Source organism: Jatropha curcas, chromosome 6 (assembly GCF_041381405.1).
Source record: "Jatropha curcas cultivar XTBG-Jc1 chromosome 6, XTBG_Jcur_1.0, whole genome shotgun sequence".
NCBI classification, from domain to species: Eukaryota; Viridiplantae; Streptophyta; class Magnoliopsida; order Malpighiales; family Euphorbiaceae; genus Jatropha; species Jatropha curcas.
Window position 1 is genome coordinate 1,967,099 of NC_143156.1, and position 18,594 is coordinate 1,985,692.

The window sequence follows — 18,594 nt, forward strand, 5'->3', positions numbered from 1 at the left end:
ATTCGTAAGCTACCTTTTTGTGCAATTCGGTAATTGGCAGCGTTCTGTTTGGTTAATGAAATGCGAAAAATACAAAAATCCGAAATAATATAAATTAAATGCAGCTTAATAAACACAAGCTTAGCTTTAGCATGCTATGATTCAATTTTAAATCAAAACTGAATTGCGATCAAATCTGTTAAAATTGAATCATATCGTAATTAGTGATTTTCAGTTTCAAACAATAATTACAACCGTGTGCTTACGGCTTTGTTCTGTTCCTGTTTTTTAAAATTAAAGCTAGTAGTTTCAGTTTAAAACCATAAAAAAAATTATGAGATAAAAGTATATCAAAATAATTCTCAATTTTTTTTTTTGTTTTATCACCAATTCTTAAAAAAAATTTTAAAAGTTTTATCAACTTGAGCAAATTTTTTTATGAAACATTAAACATTCTAACATTTAGTATTTTATAGAGATTATTATTATTTTTTTTCGGACAATCATATACCCATTGATTTTTTTTTTTTACTCTAATTCAATTAATTAAACATCTAATATATTTCTTTATCATTTTAAGTTAAACAGATAATCAAACAATTATTTTTACCATTGTACTGAAAATCAGACCAAACTGGCCGGTTCGACCGGTTTAACCGGAAACAGAACTATGATCGGGTTCGAGTGGGGTAAATAAAATGGGAGGCAAAAAAATCTCTCAGAACTGATATGAATTGGTAAGAACCAACAAACCGGTTTGAATAATTACTACGGTTCAAATCAAAACAGCAAATAAGGATAGAAAAAAAAAAAAAAAAGAAGAAAAAAGGACAGAGAATATTGGGGCGTGTGGGTTGCTCCAGAAGTGGATGGTGGCCGAACCACCGTCCCTTGAAGTGAATCGGCGAGATGCTTCGCCTGTGTGTCGACAGCAAGACTTACCTGCCGGTGGTCGACCTACAATTCTCGTTTGAAAATTTCTCACTCCTGGATATTTATCAACCAGTGAGAGAGAAACTCTCTTGTAGCATTTTCCGTTAAAAAAAAAAAGGTTTGTGTAATTATAATTAGTTAAAAGTTTTATTAAATAGGCTTTATATTTATATATTATTAGGCTTACGTAAGTTAAAATATATAATTTTTTGTTATTTTTGTAGAAATTATTTCGTATTTACAAATTTTATATTTTAATTATTTTAAAAAAATATATTTAAATATTAGATATAAAATCCTGATTGAATAGTATTGAACCTGATTAAACCTTCCGGTTCAATGAATTCCTACCTTTACCGGTTCAATGACGGGTCCAGTTTTCAAAACATTGATTTTTATTGAACACTTGTAATTGAAATCGCTAGCTACCAGCTAAAAGCTGTGTTCGACAATAAATTTTTATTAGAATTTAAGTAGAGTTCTATAAAAAGTTAACTAATGTAACGTTTAGTTTTAGTATTTTATGAAAAGCTACTTAAATAGCTAACAACTAAAACGGTTAATTTTATCAAATATATAAAACAACTAACAACTATTATAACAAAGCAATTGACAACTAATATAACAGTTAACAACTACTAAAATAATTACTATCGTGAAACAAACCCTTAACGTGTACTTACATCTATGGAAAAATATAAACTTATTTTGGAAAGTTATTGGGTGAGAATATGTGGTTCTGCATCCTCGCCAACTCATTCTCGTAGAAAAATATAGAGAATAGAGGACTTTTTTTTTTTTTTTTAAATTTTCACTGAGTATTTTCATATTGTTTAGGTATAAAATTAATTTCGTTTCAAGAGAATATCCTTATTGAGTATAAAATTAATTTTATTTTATGGTTCATGATTCTTTTAATCGGAGGAGCCAAAATTAAAAGCTAGGTAAAATACATTTTCAAAAGATAGGGGACGAAATAAAAAAATTACTATTTAATGTGCAAAATTTGAAAAAATTTTAGGGTTGGGGCCCTCCCACGAGTACCTTGTGATAGATCAAACTATATTTAAATTTAAACGTGTCGTACGATTTGAGAGCACAATAAAAGATGAATAACCAGTTTATTGTGGGTCATTGCTTGCAATTGTTTTTTTTTTTAATAATGACAAAGACCATTGACGGAAAGACTTCTCGAGCTGAAATTAATGGTGTTTGACGGAAATTAATGGTGTCTGCTCAAACTTTATTAAGAATTGATTGATGGAATGGAACCATTGATTGGACTATTTTTGTTACGAAATAATCAAAAACGATCACAGATGCAATGGAGATTAAAAAGAGTAGAAATACTTATAAATTCATGTTAACTTTCTTTTAAGAATGAAAAATTTGAGATGGTTTTCAAGAACATGTTAGCATTCCATGAGCCTGTGTACACCTTAATCACTGCTCAAGAATTTTCTTTGATATATATTTTATAATTAAATAGAATTGTAATATTTTAAAGTCCATTTAAATAATTTATAAAATTAGGGTTCGCCATGTTTTTATTCTTCGCTTAATTTCCACAACAATTAAATTGTAAATAATAAAAAAGATATGAAAAATTATAATCGTATCCTTATTTTTTATATATATAAAAAATATCTATTTTCCTTTATTAAATATTGTCTTGTTGCCGTCCATTTTTTACTTTTTTTTAATGTTAAATTGCTATGAAATGACGTCAATAACTTAAGGACAAAATCAATTTTGTACTGAACCCAACTCAACTATAGATATTTCTGCCTCTTGTGCCTTGCCGGAACATCATTTCACTTAAATCAACTGCAGATCCATCACCGATATTTCTGGTCAGTTTAAAAAAATAACAAAGAATAAAAGAAGGCCAGAGGCAAGGTATTATTTAAGAATGTTAGCCGGAGCTCAAACACCATGTACGTGGAAGCTCTACAAAATCATCTGCTTCAATCCAACGGCCCTTGTGTTTTCTAAATCTTAACCATCCATTCTTATCTAATATCTACCGCTAAAGATTTAAACTGGTGGTGGAGATTATAATCTCTCAATGATATTACTTTCTCTCTTTAGACGTTTGACACAGCCTACATTGACTCATTGTTTGAAAGTAAAAAAAAATAGACGAAATAGGTACGTAGTTAAAGGACCGAAAATATGAGAACGTAGTTATTTTTTAAAAAATATAAGGGTAAATTAATTCTTTTTAACAAAACAAAACCGTATAATTATAATTTTTCCAAAATGATATTTTATATTAGAATAGTAAAATTACTTGACACTTGTAATATATATTTTATTATAATTAATAGAAATATAGAAATGATTACAAGTAATTTTCTTATATCATGCAAAAGTTATCAGAGTTGAGATTTCGAGTTCAAATCTTTTATTTTCATAAATTTGGTAAGCCAGAGAGAGAATTACACAATAAATTACTCCCATAGAGTTGAGAAATCTCGAATTCAAATATTTTATTTTCACAAATTTAATAAGATAGGGAGAGAATTACATAATAAATTACCTCGTTGTGTGATCCTTAGTCTTATTTCAGTCCCTTTTCAATAACTAAGGGAAGGTAATTGTCTGCTTTATCCCTGCCCTTGGCTGGCTCACTTAAAATCTACCATGGACAACCAATAATTACAAAATATACCCTGGAACGAATTGTTCCATGTATCACTGCTCAACTTTTATATAAGTGCCAATCAAAGACACAGAGAAAGGAAAAAAACTAAAGCAGCTAACCTTGTTCTGAAATGACGAGCTTCAGTAAATTTGCTGTTGCTTTTTCTTTAAAATGCATAATCTTCTACCTCCTGCTGGTGCAGCTGAGCCGCGAAACTCTCTCCATTGGAGGGAATGAGACAGATTATCTAGCCTTGTTACAGTTCAAGGCAAATATGCATGACCCTCAAAATCTGATGAGCTCCTGGAACGATTCACTCCATTTCTGCAATTGGGAAGGAATCACATGTGGCCGCAAACATAGAAGAGTGACCGTTCTTCATCTTCCATCTAAAGGGTTAGTTGGTTCTCTGTCTCCTTACGTAGGAAACATGAGTTTCCTTAGGAAGCTTAGCCTTCCAAACAACGACTTGCAAGGTGAAATCCCACCTGAATTCGGCTACTTGTTCCGGCTTCAAATTCTAGATCTTGGCAACAACTCCATTGAAGGGAAAATCCCAGTTGAGTTGTCCAACTGCTCTAATCTTCAGGGTCTTGCGTTACCGCGCAACAAACTAGCAGGAAGTATTCCATTTCAGCTTTCCAGTTTGTCTAAACTTACTGCACTTTTTATTCACAAAAATTATTTGAATGGAACCATTCCACCTTCCTTGGGCAATCTTACCTCATTGGAAATCTTAGGTGCAGCAGGAAATTTCTTGATTGGAACTATTCCTGACACCCTTGGCCAGCTCAAGCGTTTGTCAATTTTTGATATTTCAACAAATAAACTCGCAGGTGTGATTCCTCCTGCCATTTATAATATTTCAACCATCACCCATTTTTCTGTGCACAAGAATCTACTTCATGGAAGTATTCCATCAAATATTGGCCTTCTCCTTCCTCAACTTCAGTTCATACAATTATGGGGAAACAATTTTAGTGGTCCCCTCCCGGTTTCGTTATCAAATGCCACGAAACTCGAGGGGATCGATTTATCACTTAACAACTTCATTGGAAAAGTAGATGTTCACTTTGAAGCCCTACCTTTACTTAGTTTCTTAACGTTGGGTGGAAACAGTCTTGGAAGCAAAAGAAGGTGATGATTTGAATTTTATTACCTCTTTGCTCAATCATAGCCATTTGAGTGAATTAGATTTTCAGCATAATAGGCTAAAGGGAATTTTGCCGAATTCGAAAGCTAATCTATCTTCATCTGTCCAATTTCTAATAATTGGGCATAATCAAATATATGGAACACTGCCTAACAACAATGATTATACAAGTTAACCAAATTACAGGTACTATTCCCATGGAGATTGGTAATCTTGAAAAATTGCAATGGCTAACTCTTGATCACAATAGATTATCAGGACCAGTTCCATCATCCATAGGCAACCTATCATCATTGATTAGGCTTCAATTGCATAATAACAATTTCATAGTGCAATCCCTTCTGTCTTGATTGGCAAAACATGTTATTCTTGAATCTTGCTGGAAGCAACTTACCGAGTTAGTTTCACTAAGTTTATCACTAAACAACTTTGAAGGTACTCTTCCTTCAGAAATCGGCAATTTATTCAATCTGAATGAATTGTATGCTTCAGAAAGCAACTTGACCGGCGAAATTCCAAATGAACTAGGTCAGTGCAAGAGCCTTGTGAACCTATACATGGAAGGTAATAAATTTCAGGGCACATTACCTTTATCATTTGCTTCTTTGAGAGGTCTTCGAGTGTTGGACTTGTCTAGAAACAATTTATCAGGCAAAATTCCTGAATATCTAGAGAAATTTTCATTGGAATATCTGAATTTTTCTTTTAACAATTTTGAGGGTGATATTCCAATCAAAGGCATTTTTGCCAATGCAAGCGCAATATTTGTTGAAGGCAACAACAGGATATGTGGAGGCATACCAGAACTCAAGTTGCCCAGATGCGTAAATCAAGAAACAAAGAGAAGAAAACTAGATGTTGTCAACTTGTTACAATTGCAGTATCAGGTGTTTTCTGTTTGATCATCTTGTTAATCTTCTTGCATTGTAAATTTAAAAAGAACACCAAAGAGAGACCTCCCGACATGCTATTAAGATCGTTTCAAAGTCTTTCGTATAACAGGATTCTGAAGGCAACTAATGGGTTCTCTTCTGAGAACTTACTTGGTGTCGGAAGCTTGGTGCTGTCTATAAAGGAAATCTTGAGGAGAACGGAGCACTGATTGCAATAAAAGTAATTAACCTTCAACAACAAGGTGGTTTAAAGAGTTTTATGGCTGAATGCAAAGTCTTGCAAAACATACGTCATAGAAATCTTGTGCCAATCATAACTTCTTGCTCGAGTATAGATTTTCAAGGAAATGATTTTAAAGCACTTGTTTATGAGTTTATGCCAAATGGGAACCTTGAAAAGTGGTTGCATCCAAGTTCAGAAATGTATGTTGAGGCAAATGAGCAACCGAGTCTAAACCTTGTTCGAAGAATGGACATTGTAATAGATGTGGGGAATGCACTGGATTATCTTCACAACGGTTGCCGGAGCCAATCATTCATTGTGATCTAAAGCCAAGCAACATTCTTCTTGACAATGACATGGTTGCTCACATTGGAGATTTTGGTCTGGCAAAATTTCTCCCTCAGGTCATGAATCCAGTTCAATGCAGTTCTCTTGGTGTAAGAGGAACAATTGGCTATACCGCTCCAGGTGATTAATACCTCACGTTTGATATATACATAATCTATATTTACTTATTCAGTGTCAACACTGTTTTCTTACTTTTTTTTTTTTTTTATTTTAAATTTTGTCAATTTTTTAAGAATATGGTTTAGGAAGTGAGCTGTCAAGAAGTGGAGATGTTTATAGCTATGGAATCCTTTTGTTGGAGATGATGACAGGAAAGAAACCTACTGATGATATTTTTGCAGAAGGTCTTAACCTTCACAATTTTGCTAGAATGGCATTACCTGATAATGTGTTGGAGATTGCAGACCCAGCACTCTTGCAAGAAGATGAAGGTGTAATGGAAGGAAGGAAAGTTGAATGCCTAATTGGCATAATTAAGGTTGGGGTTTCATGTTCTATGGAGTCTCCTCAAGATAGAATGGACATGGGTACTGCAGTCAGCGAGTTGCTTTCAATTAGAAATAATTATGTGCGAATTAGAAAAATAGAGCCTTCCATGTATAGTAATAAATATCACCGATTAATTTAGAAAAGTCACCACCAAAATGGACTGCCATAATAAGCCAAGACTTGGGAAGCCTTAAGCCCAAAGTTGGAGAATTCAAGCCCACATTCTAAAATACTCCCACCCAAAGATATTTTATGAAATGTCTACCTAACTCTAGAATGTTCTGTGTAATCTAAACCGTGCATTTTTGTAAGTGAATCTTAGCCGTACATTGAGGAGGTGGAAATGGTTATAAATACCACCCCTCACCTCATTTGTAAGCACCAAGCAAAAACCAAGTAAGTAATCATTTCCTTAAGCTTTGTGAATGTTTTCTTCATATTAATACAATTATATTTGGTGTTTTGTGTTATTATTATTTTGGTTGCCTTTCCCGTTATTATTGGTGTTATAAATTATTAATCAATCTTGAAGTTTATCACTGCATTTATATCCAACAAGTGGTATCAGAGCCTAGTTGTAGTGGTAGTTGTTGTAGCCGTGATATTTTGTAGTGTTCATTTACAAGTGTAGAGTATCGTTACTCTGCTGGAATTAACATTCGGGGACTGTTGTTGAAGCAAGATTCACAAGCAAGGATTGTGATCTTAATTGGTCAAGGACCGTTGTGCATTGGTTAGTGTCGGGAACAACAGTACCATATGGTAGATTTTTCTGGAGTTGCTAATAGCATCGAGAAGCTAAATATCAACAATTACGGGAACTGGAGTACCCGTATGAGATATTATCTCATAGGTCAAGGCTTATGGGATATTGTCGGAGGAGATAATACTACACCACCAGTTGGGGATGTGAAAGCTCTGAAAGAGTGGGAGACAAAATGCGGGAAGGCAATGTATGTGCTGACAGTTGCAGTAGAAGATGAGCAGATGCAACGGATCAAGTTGGCTAAAGCACCAAAGGAAGCATGGGACATTCTCAAGTCTGCTTTCGCCAAGAAGAACGAAGCAAAATTGCAACGGCTCGAAAACGAGTTGTTCTCAATCTCGCAACATAACCTCACTGTAAGTCAATACTTTTCTAAAGTAAAATCTTTATGTGAGGAGATTTTGAAATTAGATCCAGACAACGAGATCAACGAGACAAGGATGAGAAGGATCATCATCCATGGTCTAAGACCTGAATTTAAGGGTCTTGTGACTGCTACTCGTGGTTGGGCTACACAACCAACCTTAGACGAGTTAGAGAATATCTTGTCAAATGAAGAAACTTTGGATGAAAAAATGTCTAAAGTAGCTTTGAAGGATGATGAGAAAGCTCTCTTTGCTAAAAAGAGGGGATTTCGAAGTGTTGCGAGAGTAGATGGTGGAAAAGAAAGGAGCAATCAACAAGGATGGAGAAAGCAAAAGTGGAGACCATCACATCAAGGGAGAGCAAGGCCAGGACAAAGGAAAGATGATTGGCGAGAAAGTGATGGTTGCTATAAGTGCAACAAAAGAGGACATTTTCGCCCGAGAATGTCGAAGCAGATGAGTAGAAGGAAACTCAACATCAACCCAGAACGAGCAACAAAGTGAAGAGGAATGGGATATTCACAATTTCATTGTTCAGGAGGAAGAATATTCGCCACAGAAGCCAGTAGAGATGATGATGAAAGGACCCGAGCAGGAGTCGTCATTAATATCTGTAAGTGATAGAATCAACTATGATGATGATTGGATAGTTGATTCTGGAAGTTCTAATCACATGATAGGAAACAAGGAGAAATTATCAGATATATCCGATTATGATGGAGGTCGTGTTGTAGTCATAGCAAATAATATAAGATTGCCAATAGCTCACATTGGAAAGACAACCATTGTTTCTCCCTCCAATAAGGAGAAAATGGAGTTACAGATGGTTTATCATGTGCCAAGGATGAAGAAAAACTTGCTCTCTGTATCACAAATAGCAAGTGCAGGTAATTTTGTGGTGTTCGGTCCTGATAATGTTAAGGTTTATCGTAACCTTAAATTAATCGGAGATCTAGTCATGGAAGGACGGCGAGTAGAATCAATCTACGTCATGTCAGCACAAGAAGCCTATGTTGACAGAACAAGGAAGAATGAGACAGCTGACTTGTGGCACGCTCGTTTGGGACATGTTAGTTATCACAAGCTTAAGGTGATGATGAAGAAGTCCATGCTTAAAGGTCTTCCTCATTTGGAATGCCGAGAAGACACTATATGTGCTAGATGCCAATACGGAAAAGCTCACCAACTTCCCTTTGAAGAGTCAAAACATAGAGCCAAGGTGCCATTGGAGTTAATACATTCAGATGTTCTTGGACGGATCAAGCAACCTACAAACAGTAATATGAGGTACATGATTATTTTCATTGATGACTACTCGAGAAATGTTTGGGTAGATTTCATTGTAGAGAAGTCGGAAGCTTTTGAAAAATTCAAAGCTTTCAAGAAGAAAGTTGAAAAAGAAGTCCGGAATAAAATTAGATGCCTTCGCATGGACAATGGTGGAGAGTACACGTTTGACGAATGCACTAAATATTGCCAAGAGCAAGGCATTCGAAGGCAATTCACATGTCCAAGAACACCGCAGCAGAATGGAGTTGCTGAGAGAAAGAATCGACACCTGGTGGAGATTTGTAGGAGTTTGCTCCATGCAAAGAATCCAGCTAGATTTTGGGCAGAGTGCATGAAGATAGTTGTGTACGTCACCAACAGACTACCTCAAGCAAGACTGGAGTTTACATCCCCATTCCAGAAACTGTGAAACATTAAACCAACTGTAAGTCATTTTCGCGTTTTTGGATGTGTGTGTTATGTCTTTGTTCCAGATGAACTTCGAAGCAAGTTTGACAAAAAGGCACTTCGCTGCATATTCGTTGGTTATGATGAGCAAAGAAAAGGCTGGAGATGTTGTGATCCTATAACTAACAAGTGCCATATTTCACGAAATGTGGTCTTTGATGAGACATCATCTTGGTGGTCATCTCAAGCAACCCTGCTACTAGACTCAAAAGAAAGTCAAGAAAAAGTTGAAAAGAAGATAGGAGAGGGAGAGTTCATCCCAGAGAAAGGTCAAGCAGAGCCATCCAGAGTTCAAGAGAAATCGAAGAGCCCATGGAAGATAGGTGTATATGAACAAGAGCAGCCAAGTCAAGAAGAACAAGATCTAGATTATCCTCTACTTCGGCGATCGGGTCGAGAAAGACGGCCTAATCCAAAATATGCAAATGCAGCTATAGCAGAGATAAAGGAGCCAACAACTTATGAAGAAGCACCAAAGAAGCTGGAGTGGACTATTGCGATGGAAGAAGAAATTGTTGTTTTGGAGCAAAATCAAACATGGGAATTAGTGCCAAAACCAAGAGATGTGAAACCCATCCTTTGCAAAAGGGTCTACAAAATCAAAACTCGCCCGGATGGATCAATTGAGCGATACAAAGCAAGACTGGTTGCTCGTGGATTTTCTCAGCAGTATGGCTTGGACTATGATGAGACATTTAGTCCAGTTGCCAAGATGACTACTGTGCGAGTATTACTAGCTTTAACATCTAGTAACTCATGGCCTTTGTGGCAGATGGATGTGAAGAACGCATTCTTACATGGTGAAGTTGATCGTGAAATCTACAAGGAGCAACCACCAGGGTTCAGAAGTCGTGAAAATCCTAACTATGTGTGCAAGCTAAGGAAAGCTCTCTATGGTCTAAAACAAGCACCGAGGGCTTGGTATGGTAAGATTGCAGAATTTCTTGTCAAGAATGGATATGTTATGGCACTAGCAGACTCTAGTTTGTTTGTAAAAGACAGAGAAGGAAGACTAGCTATAGTGCTAGTATACGTTGATGATTTAATAGTCACTGGCGATAACATCGAAGAGATTTAACTCATCCGAGAGACTTTGGCTACTCGTTTCAAAATGAAAGAGCTAGGAAAGCTCAGGCATTTCCTTGGATTGGAGATAGAAGAAGCCAAGGAAGGTTTGTACCTCGGACAACAGAAGTATGCAAGAGATCTACTGAAGAGGTTTGGAATGATGGAATGCAAGCCAATAACTACTCCAATGGATGCTAATGTCAAGCTGTGTGCTCATAAAGGGAATAATCTCGAAGATGCTACTATGTATAGACAACGAGTGGGAAGCCTAATCTATCTATCTCACTGTGACACGGCCGGACATTTCCTTTGCAGTTGGAGTAGTCAGCCAATTTATGCAGAAGCCTAAGAAACCTCACTTGGAAGCAGTTCGAAGAATATTGAGATATGTCCAAAGTACAATCGATTATGGGATCTTACACAAGAGAGGTGAAATTATCAAATTGGAAGGATATTGCGATGCTGATTATGCAGGAGATCACGACACTCGGCGCTCGACAACAGGCTATGCATTTAGTCTTGGTTCAGGAGTAATCTCTTGGTGCAGCAAGAGACAACCTACAATGTCACTTTCCACAACAGAAGCTGAGTATCGGGCAGCAACAACAGTAGCTCAGGAAAGTGTTTGGTTGTCACAGCTTATGAACGATCTGCGTCAACCCATTGACTATCCAATTCCGTTAAATTGTGACAATCGTTCGGCTATACAAATGGCTAAGAATCCGATGTTTCATGCGAGAACAAAACACGTGGAGGTTCACTATCATTTTATCAGAGAGAAGGTTCTACAAGGAGTGATTAAAATGAAATATATCAAGACGGAGGATCAACCAGCCGATATCTTTACAAAGAGTTTAAATGCAAATAAATATGAAGATTTTCGCGAACAGCTGGGAATGATGAAGAAAGAGAAATTAATCGTTGAGGGAGAGTATTAAATATCACCGATTAATTTAGAAAAGTCACCACCAAAATGGGCTGCCATAATAAGCCAAGACTTGGGAAGGCTTAAGCCCAAAGTTGGAGGATCCAAGCCCACATTCTAGAGTACTCCCACCCAAAGATATTTTATGAAATGTCTACCTAACTCTAGAATGTTCTGTGTAATCTAAACCGTGCATTTTTGTGAGTGAATCTTAGCCGTACATTGAGGAGGTGGAAATGGCTATAAATACCACCCCTCACCTCATTTGTAAGCACCAAGCAAAAACCAAGTAAGTAATCCTTTCCTTAAACTTTGTGAATGTTTGCTTCTTATTAATACAATTATATTTGGTGTTTTGTATTAGTATTATTTTGATTGTCTTTCCCGTTATTATTGGTGTTATAAATTATTAATCAATCTTGAAGTTTATCACTGCACTTATATCCAACATATAGAAGTAAGTAATTTATCACTTCCAATTTATACTTTACTTTGACTTTCCAAAATGTTTGTGAAGAATGATAAAAATGACTTTCCAAAACATTTATTGCAGCAAAAGTGATCAACCTTCAACAACAAGGTGCAGCCAACAGTTTCGTGGCTGAAGGCAAAGTCTTGCAAAACATAAGGCATAGAAATCTTGTCCGAATCATAACATCTTGCTCACTTATCGATTTTCAAGGAAATGATTTTAAAGAACTTGTTTACGAGTACATGCCAAATGGGAAACTCGAAAAGTGGCTGCATCCGGGTTCTGAAATGTACAATGAGTCTAAACCTTCTTCAAAGAATGAACATTGCTCTAGATGTACAATTAAATAGCTATTGGAATATGAAAACATAGGATAATCTTTTTACCGATCATTCCTTTAACCTTGTAGATAATTTATTGATCAAACACTCCAACTTATAAAATTACAACACTTTAATTTAAAAAATCATTCTATATATCGAACACTAAATTGAGGATAAAGAATTTCAATTTCTAATCAAATAAATTTCAGTTCCAGTAAATTGAATAATTAATTAAATAGAGAATAAAGAATTGAATCTTTAAGTTGCTAAACATTCAAATTTACAACTCTTTCTTCATTATTTTTAATTCAAAAAAAAAAAAAAAAAAAAAAAACATAATCATGAATTTGGGTAAAAAACTATTGACCCAAAGACCCAAAAACTGTAAAATTAATGCATACTTACCACTGTCCACTGGACCCAGAGACTCACATAATAATTAGATGGAAATATTTCAACTTTCATGGAGATTTCCAATTAAGTGAAATCTTTTATCTTTAGAGAAGACAACAATTTGGGGTTCAACCTTCTCAATAAATCATTTTCGGAAAAAAAAAAAAAAAAAAAAAGAAAAAGGCTTTTGCTTTATAGACTTTGCAAGTCAAGTCTTAGCACTAATGTTGTTTTGGGTCCAAAATGTAGAAATAATGGTGCAAAAAAACAATTTATAGTGCAATCACTATGGTTGAGTTGGAAAGAGTTCATCCCAATTTAAGTGCAAAGTGATCAAATTTATAGTGCCCTGTATTAAGGATAAATGCAAATTTTATATTTGTGATTCTTCGGCAAAATTAGCAATTGTTAATAGCATTTAGCTATTTGAATAGCTTGTTATAAAGCATTATAGACTTTGCAAGCTTTTGCTTTATAGACTTTGCAAGTCAAGTCTTAGCACTAATGTTGTTTTGGGTCCAAAATGTAGAAATAATGGTGCAAAAAAACAATTTATAGTGCAATCATTATGGTTGAGTTGGAAAGAGTTCATCCCAATTTAAGTGCAAAGTGATAAAATTTATAGTGCCTGTATTAAGGATAAATGCAAATTTTATATTTGTGATTCTTCGGCAAAATTAGCAATTGTTAATAGCATTTAGCTATTTGAATAGCTTGTTATAAAGCATTATAGACTTTGCAAGCTTTTGCTTTATAGACTTTGCAAGTCAAGTCTTAGCACTAATGTTGTTTTGGGTCCAAAATGTAGAAATAATGGTGCAAAAAAACAATTTATAGTGCAATCATTATGGTTGAGTTGGAAAGAGTTCATCCCAATTTAAGTGCAAAGTGATAAAATTTATAGTGCCTGTATTAAGGATAAATGCAAATTTTATATTTGTGATTCTTCAGCAAAATTAGCAGTTGTTAATAGCATTTAGCTATTTGAATAGCTTGTTATAAAGCGTTATAGCGTTAACCTTTTGTGTCTATTCAATAAGATTAACTGTTAGTTGTTTTGGTTACTGTTAGCTGTTAGGTATTTTAGTTGCTTTTTATAAAACGTTAAAAGCTAAATGTTAAATGAATTAACTTTTTATAAAATGCTACCTTAACCGCTAAAAATTAATTCAAAAAGTAGCGTTTAGCGTTTTAACCAATAATAATAAAAAAAAGAAGCTAAAAGCTACCTGTGAACATAGCTTATAAAAACCTATTGCTAGAGTATACCCTATACAAAGCTACCTTACCTCTAAAAAGCTATCTTACCCTCTAAACACTATAATAAAAAAATAATGTTTTGACTCGTCAAAATGCTAAAAACTACTTAAAAAATAGTTGTCGAAAACAATATATATTCATATCAATGAATGTATGTTTATTTTCACTAATTTACCAACATATACCTTACTAGAGAGTATAAATAGCAATGTTGTTACCTTTAACCTTGTCCCGAAATGACGAGCTTCGTAACACTTGATGTTTTTTCTCTAAAATGCATCATCTTCTACCTCTTGGTGCTGCAGCTGAGCCTTCAAGCTCTCTCCAACAGAGGGAATGAGACAGATTATCTTGCCTTGATACAGTTCAAGTCCAATATTGTGCATGACCCTCAAAATCTGATGAGCTCATGGAACGAGTCACTCCATTTCTGCAACTGGGAAGGAATCACATGCGGCCGCAAACACAGAAGAGTGACCATTCTTGATCTTCAATCAAAAGGGTTAGTGGGTTCTTTGTCTCCTTACATCGGAAACATGAGTTTTCTTAGGGAGATTAGTCTTCAAAACAACACATTCCAAGGTGAAGTCCCACCTGAATTAGGATATTTGTTCAAGCTGCAAGTTTTAAATCTTGGAAATAACTCCATTGAAGGGAAAATCCCACCTGACTTGTCCAATTGCTCTAATCTTCTCCAACTTCAGTTATCCTGCAACAAACTAGCAGGAAATATTCCATCTCAGCTTTCCAATCTGTCTAAGCTCATTTATCTTTTAGTTTTCTTTAATTCTTTGAACGGTCCCATTCCACCTTCCATTGGGAATCTTACCTCATTGGATTTCTTAGCTGCATCCGAAAATTTCTTGGTTGGAACTATACCTGATACCCTTGGCCAACTCAAGCACTTGACATTGCTTCAAATTGATGAGAATAAACTCTCAGGTATAATACCTCAGTCTATTTACAATATTTCAACCATCAATCATTTTTCTGTGACTGAAAATCACTTTCATGGAAGTCTTCCATCAAATATTGGCATTCTTCTACCTCAACTTCAGAACTTTCAAACAGGGGGAAACAATTTTAGTGGGTCAATTCCTGTTTCGTTTTCAAATGCTACGAAACTTTTACGCATGGAATTAACAAGGAATAACTTCACTGGAAAAGTAGATGTCCGCTTTGGAGGCCTACGTAAACTTTATATGTTAACCTTGGCTGAAAATAATCTTGGAACCAGAGAAGGTGATGATTTGAATTTTATCACTTCTCTGGTCAATTGTAGCTATTTGAGAACTTTGGATTTCTCTGGTAATAGGCTAAAGGGAGTTTTTCCGAACTTAAAAGCTAATCTATCTTCATCTCTTCAATTCCTATCAGTTGGGCACAATCAAATATATGGAGGCCTTCCTCGATGGCTCTTTACTCTTGTTGGCTTAACAACAATGAGCATACAAGCTAACCAAATTACAGGTACTATTCCAATGGAGATTGGTGACCTTGAAAAATTACAACTGCTATATCTTGATCGCAATAGATTATCAGGACCAATTCCATCATCCATAGGCAATCTATCGTTTTTGATTCAGCTTCAATTGGCTGTTAACAATTTTCGTACTGCACTCCCTTCTGGTCTTTATTGGCATAACATGTTATTCTTGAATCTTTTAAGAAGCAACATTATCGGTTCCATTCCTAAACAACTTTTTTCTATCCCTTCCATGTTAGTTCATATAGATTTATCTCTAAACAATTTTGAAGGAACACTTCCTTCAGAAATTGGCAGTTCATTCAGTTTAAATGAATTTTATGCTTCAAAAAGCAACTTATCTGGGAAAATTCCAAATGAACTAGGTCAGTGCAAGAGCCTTGTGACTCTATACTTGGATGGTAATAATTTTCAAGGTACATTACCTTCATCATTAGCTTCTTTGAGAGGTCTTCAAGCCTTGGACTTGTCTAGAAACAATTTATCTGGCAAAATTCCTGAATATCTAGAGAAATTTTCATTAGAATATCTAAACTTGTCTTTTAACAATTTTGAGGGTGAGGTTCCGAACAAAGGTGTTTTTGCCAATTCAAGTGCAATATTTGTCGAAGGTAACAGTAGGCTATGTGGAGGCATACCAGAACTCAAGCTGCCAAAATGCATAAATCATCAAGAATCAAAGAGAAGAAAACTAGATGTTGTCAAATTTGTGACAATTGCAATATCAGGTGTTTTTTGCTTGATCATCTTGTTAATCTTCTTATATTGCAAGTTTAAGGAGGAGTCCCACAAAGAGAGATCTCCGAACAACATGCTAGTAAAAGCATTTGAGAGTCTTTCCTATGACAGGATTCTAAAGGCAACTAATGGGTTCTCTTCAGAGAACTTACTTGGTATGGGAAGCTTTGGTACTGTCTACAAAGGAAACCTTGAGGAGAATGGAGGATTCATTGCAGTAAAAGTAGTCAACCTTCAACAACGTGGTGGTGGAAAGAGTTTCATGGCTGAATGCAAAGTCTTGCAAAACATACGTCACAGAAATCTTGTGCGAATCATAACATGTTGCTCAAGTATCGATTTTCAAGGAAATGATTTTAAAGCACTTGTTTACGAGTACATGCCAAATGGGAACCTCGAAAAGTGGCTGCATCTGGGTTCTGAAATGCACAGTCAGCCAATTGAGCAACTAAGACTAAACCTTCTTCAAAGATTGAATATTTCGATAGATGTGGGGAATGCACTAGATTATCTTCATCGCGGTTTCCACGAGCCAATCATTCATTGTGATCTAAAGCCAAGCAACATCCTTCTTGACAATGATATGGTTGCTCATATTGGAGATTTTGGTCTAGCAAAATTTCTCCCTCAGCTGATGAATCCAGTTCAAAGTAGTTCTCTTGGTGTAAGAGGAACAGTTGGCTATACCGCTCCAGGTGATTAATACTCTCCTATTTGATATATACAGAGTTTAAATTTACTTATTCACTGTCAGAATTGTTTTCTTACTTTTCTTACTTTTCTTTTTTGTTTTTTTTTTTTTTTTTTTTTTTTTGAATTTTGTAAATATTTTAGAATATGGTTTAGGAAGTGAGCTGTCAACAAGTGGAGATGTTTATAGCTATGGAATCCTTTTGTTGGAGATGATGACAGGAAAGAAACCTACTGATGATATTTTTGCAGAAGGTCTTAACCTTCACAATTTTGCTAGAATGGCATTACCTGATAATGTGTTGGAGATTGCAGACCGAGCACTCTTGCAAGAAGATGAAGGAGTAAGAGAACATGAAGTTGAATGCGTAATTGGCATGATTAAGGTTGGGGTTTCATGTTCTATGGAGTCTCCTCAGGATAGAATGGACATGAGTAATGCAGTAAATGAGTTGCTTTCAGTTAGAAACAACTATGTGCGAATTAGAAGAACAGGACCATCCATGTATACAAGTAAGTAATTCATATTTTCCAATTTATATTTACTTTGAATTTCCGGTGCTTGTCTTCCAAAATGTTTGTGAAGAACAATAAAATCACTTATGGAATATGGAAGCAGGGGAGAATTTGTTTATCCCAATTGTTCTATGAGAAACTACTAATTGGACTATGGTTTTGGAAAGTCAACTATCTGTTTATAAAAATTGAAAGTCTACTAACTAAATATCATGTATTTACTTTCTTTTTTTTCAATAATTAACTTATTGTAGGACCATGAAGCTGAAATGTGATGGAGTGAAAGCAGTTAAAGGAGCGATATTTATCAGAATCGTTAGTCCAATTTGAACTTTGCAAACAGCGAGAGGCCACTGTAAACCGAGCAGGACCATTACAGGAATTATGTAGGAAACAGGAAGCCATGTTTCTGTATTCTGCCTCTACAGAAGGCTTGTTTCTTAAATTTCTAGGAAATGGTACATCTCCAAGAAAAATGAGAATCCAGTTAAAGATTTGCTTGTAAATGAACAAGACGCCCAATTTGCATTACAAAAGACCTGTAGCTGCATAGAGTTGTTAGGTTGATTCTGTTCTTGCTGCATAATTTGACAAAATTAAAAAGAACAAAATTTGAGAATGTAAAAGTTAATATTTTTGGACCATTTCTAATACATTTCAGAAGAAAATCAACATTATTGGACTTGAATTTCAAGTGGGAACATATGAAATTCAATTAATAACATAGAACTATGTTGGACACATGACACGACACAAAAGACAATCATCATGGTTGAATTGGAGTGCATGGTGACCAAATTCTAGTGCCGTGATCCAACTGCTAAGACATTTAACCTAACTATGAAGAAATGCATACGTCCTTAAGATAGTTTTCTCATTTTGGCTCTAGAATGTAGAAATAAAGGAACAAGAGGAGTTATTTCTTCTTGCCTCGAAAGCTACCAATGAGAAAAAACAAAGACAGTGACGGTTGACTTAAAGACTTCAAGGGATAAAAGGTTAGTATTCTAATGTTGTCTAATCAACACCTACTTTTGAATTTTCCTCAAACTACATATAAATGCCAACTTAAAACATAGACTAGAGAAGGAAAAAAAAAAAAAATTTAATTGGGGTGTAAATATGATTAAAAAATTTAATTTCTAAAATTATCCATAATTATATTTATAAATCTTTTGTGTTAAAGGTAT

General features: G+C 35.1%; 4 protein-coding genes and 1 pseudogene across 5 annotated transcripts; all 5 read left to right on the forward strand.

Moving 5' to 3' along the window:
* The first annotated feature begins 3,608 nt into the window (after positions 1-3,608).
* On the forward strand, positions 3,609-4,802 carry LOC149495222 (uncharacterized). Its single transcript, XM_089723501.1, has one exon. The coding sequence runs from the start codon at positions 3,690-3,692 to the stop codon at positions 4,698-4,700; it is 1,011 nt and encodes a 336-aa protein (XP_089579627.1). The 5' UTR covers positions 3,609-3,689; the 3' UTR covers positions 4,701-4,802.
* A 260-nt stretch (positions 4,803-5,062) lies between these two features.
* LOC149495223 (putative LRR receptor-like serine/threonine-protein kinase At3g47570) lies at positions 5,063-6,155 on the forward strand (annotated as a pseudogene).
* Positions 5,604-7,141, forward strand: LOC149495224 (putative receptor-like protein kinase At3g47110). Its single transcript, XM_089723500.1, has 2 exons — positions 5,604-6,296; positions 6,410-7,141. Exons 1-2 carry the CDS (start codon positions 6,185-6,187, stop codon positions 6,802-6,804), a joined length of 507 nt encoding a protein of 168 aa, XP_089579626.1. The 5' UTR covers positions 5,604-6,184; the 3' UTR covers positions 6,805-7,141.
* Positions 7,142-7,424: 283 nt separating this feature from the next.
* On the forward strand, positions 7,425-8,300 carry LOC149495225 (uncharacterized). The gene has a single exon (XM_089722651.1). It carries the CDS (start codon positions 7,425-7,427, stop codon positions 8,298-8,300), a length of 876 nt encoding a protein of 291 aa, XP_089578777.1.
* A 5,846-nt stretch (positions 8,301-14,146) lies between these two features.
* LOC105633422 (receptor kinase-like protein Xa21) lies at positions 14,147-18,086 on the forward strand. Of its 2 annotated transcripts, XM_089722278.1 has the most exons (3): positions 14,151-16,893; positions 17,033-17,401; positions 17,659-18,086. In XM_089722278.1, the coding sequence occupies exons 1-3, from the start codon at positions 14,211-14,213 to the stop codon at positions 17,664-17,666; spliced, it is 3,060 nt and encodes a 1,019-aa protein (XP_089578404.1). In that variant the 5' UTR covers positions 14,151-14,210; the 3' UTR covers positions 17,667-18,086. The 2 variants fall into 2 exon arrangements, with proteins under 2 accessions (XP_089578405.1, XP_089578404.1); XM_089722279.1 differs by lacking the exon at positions 17,659-18,086 and having other exon boundaries at positions 14,147-16,893; positions 17,033-17,409.
* Positions 18,087-18,594: the final 508 nt, after the last annotated feature.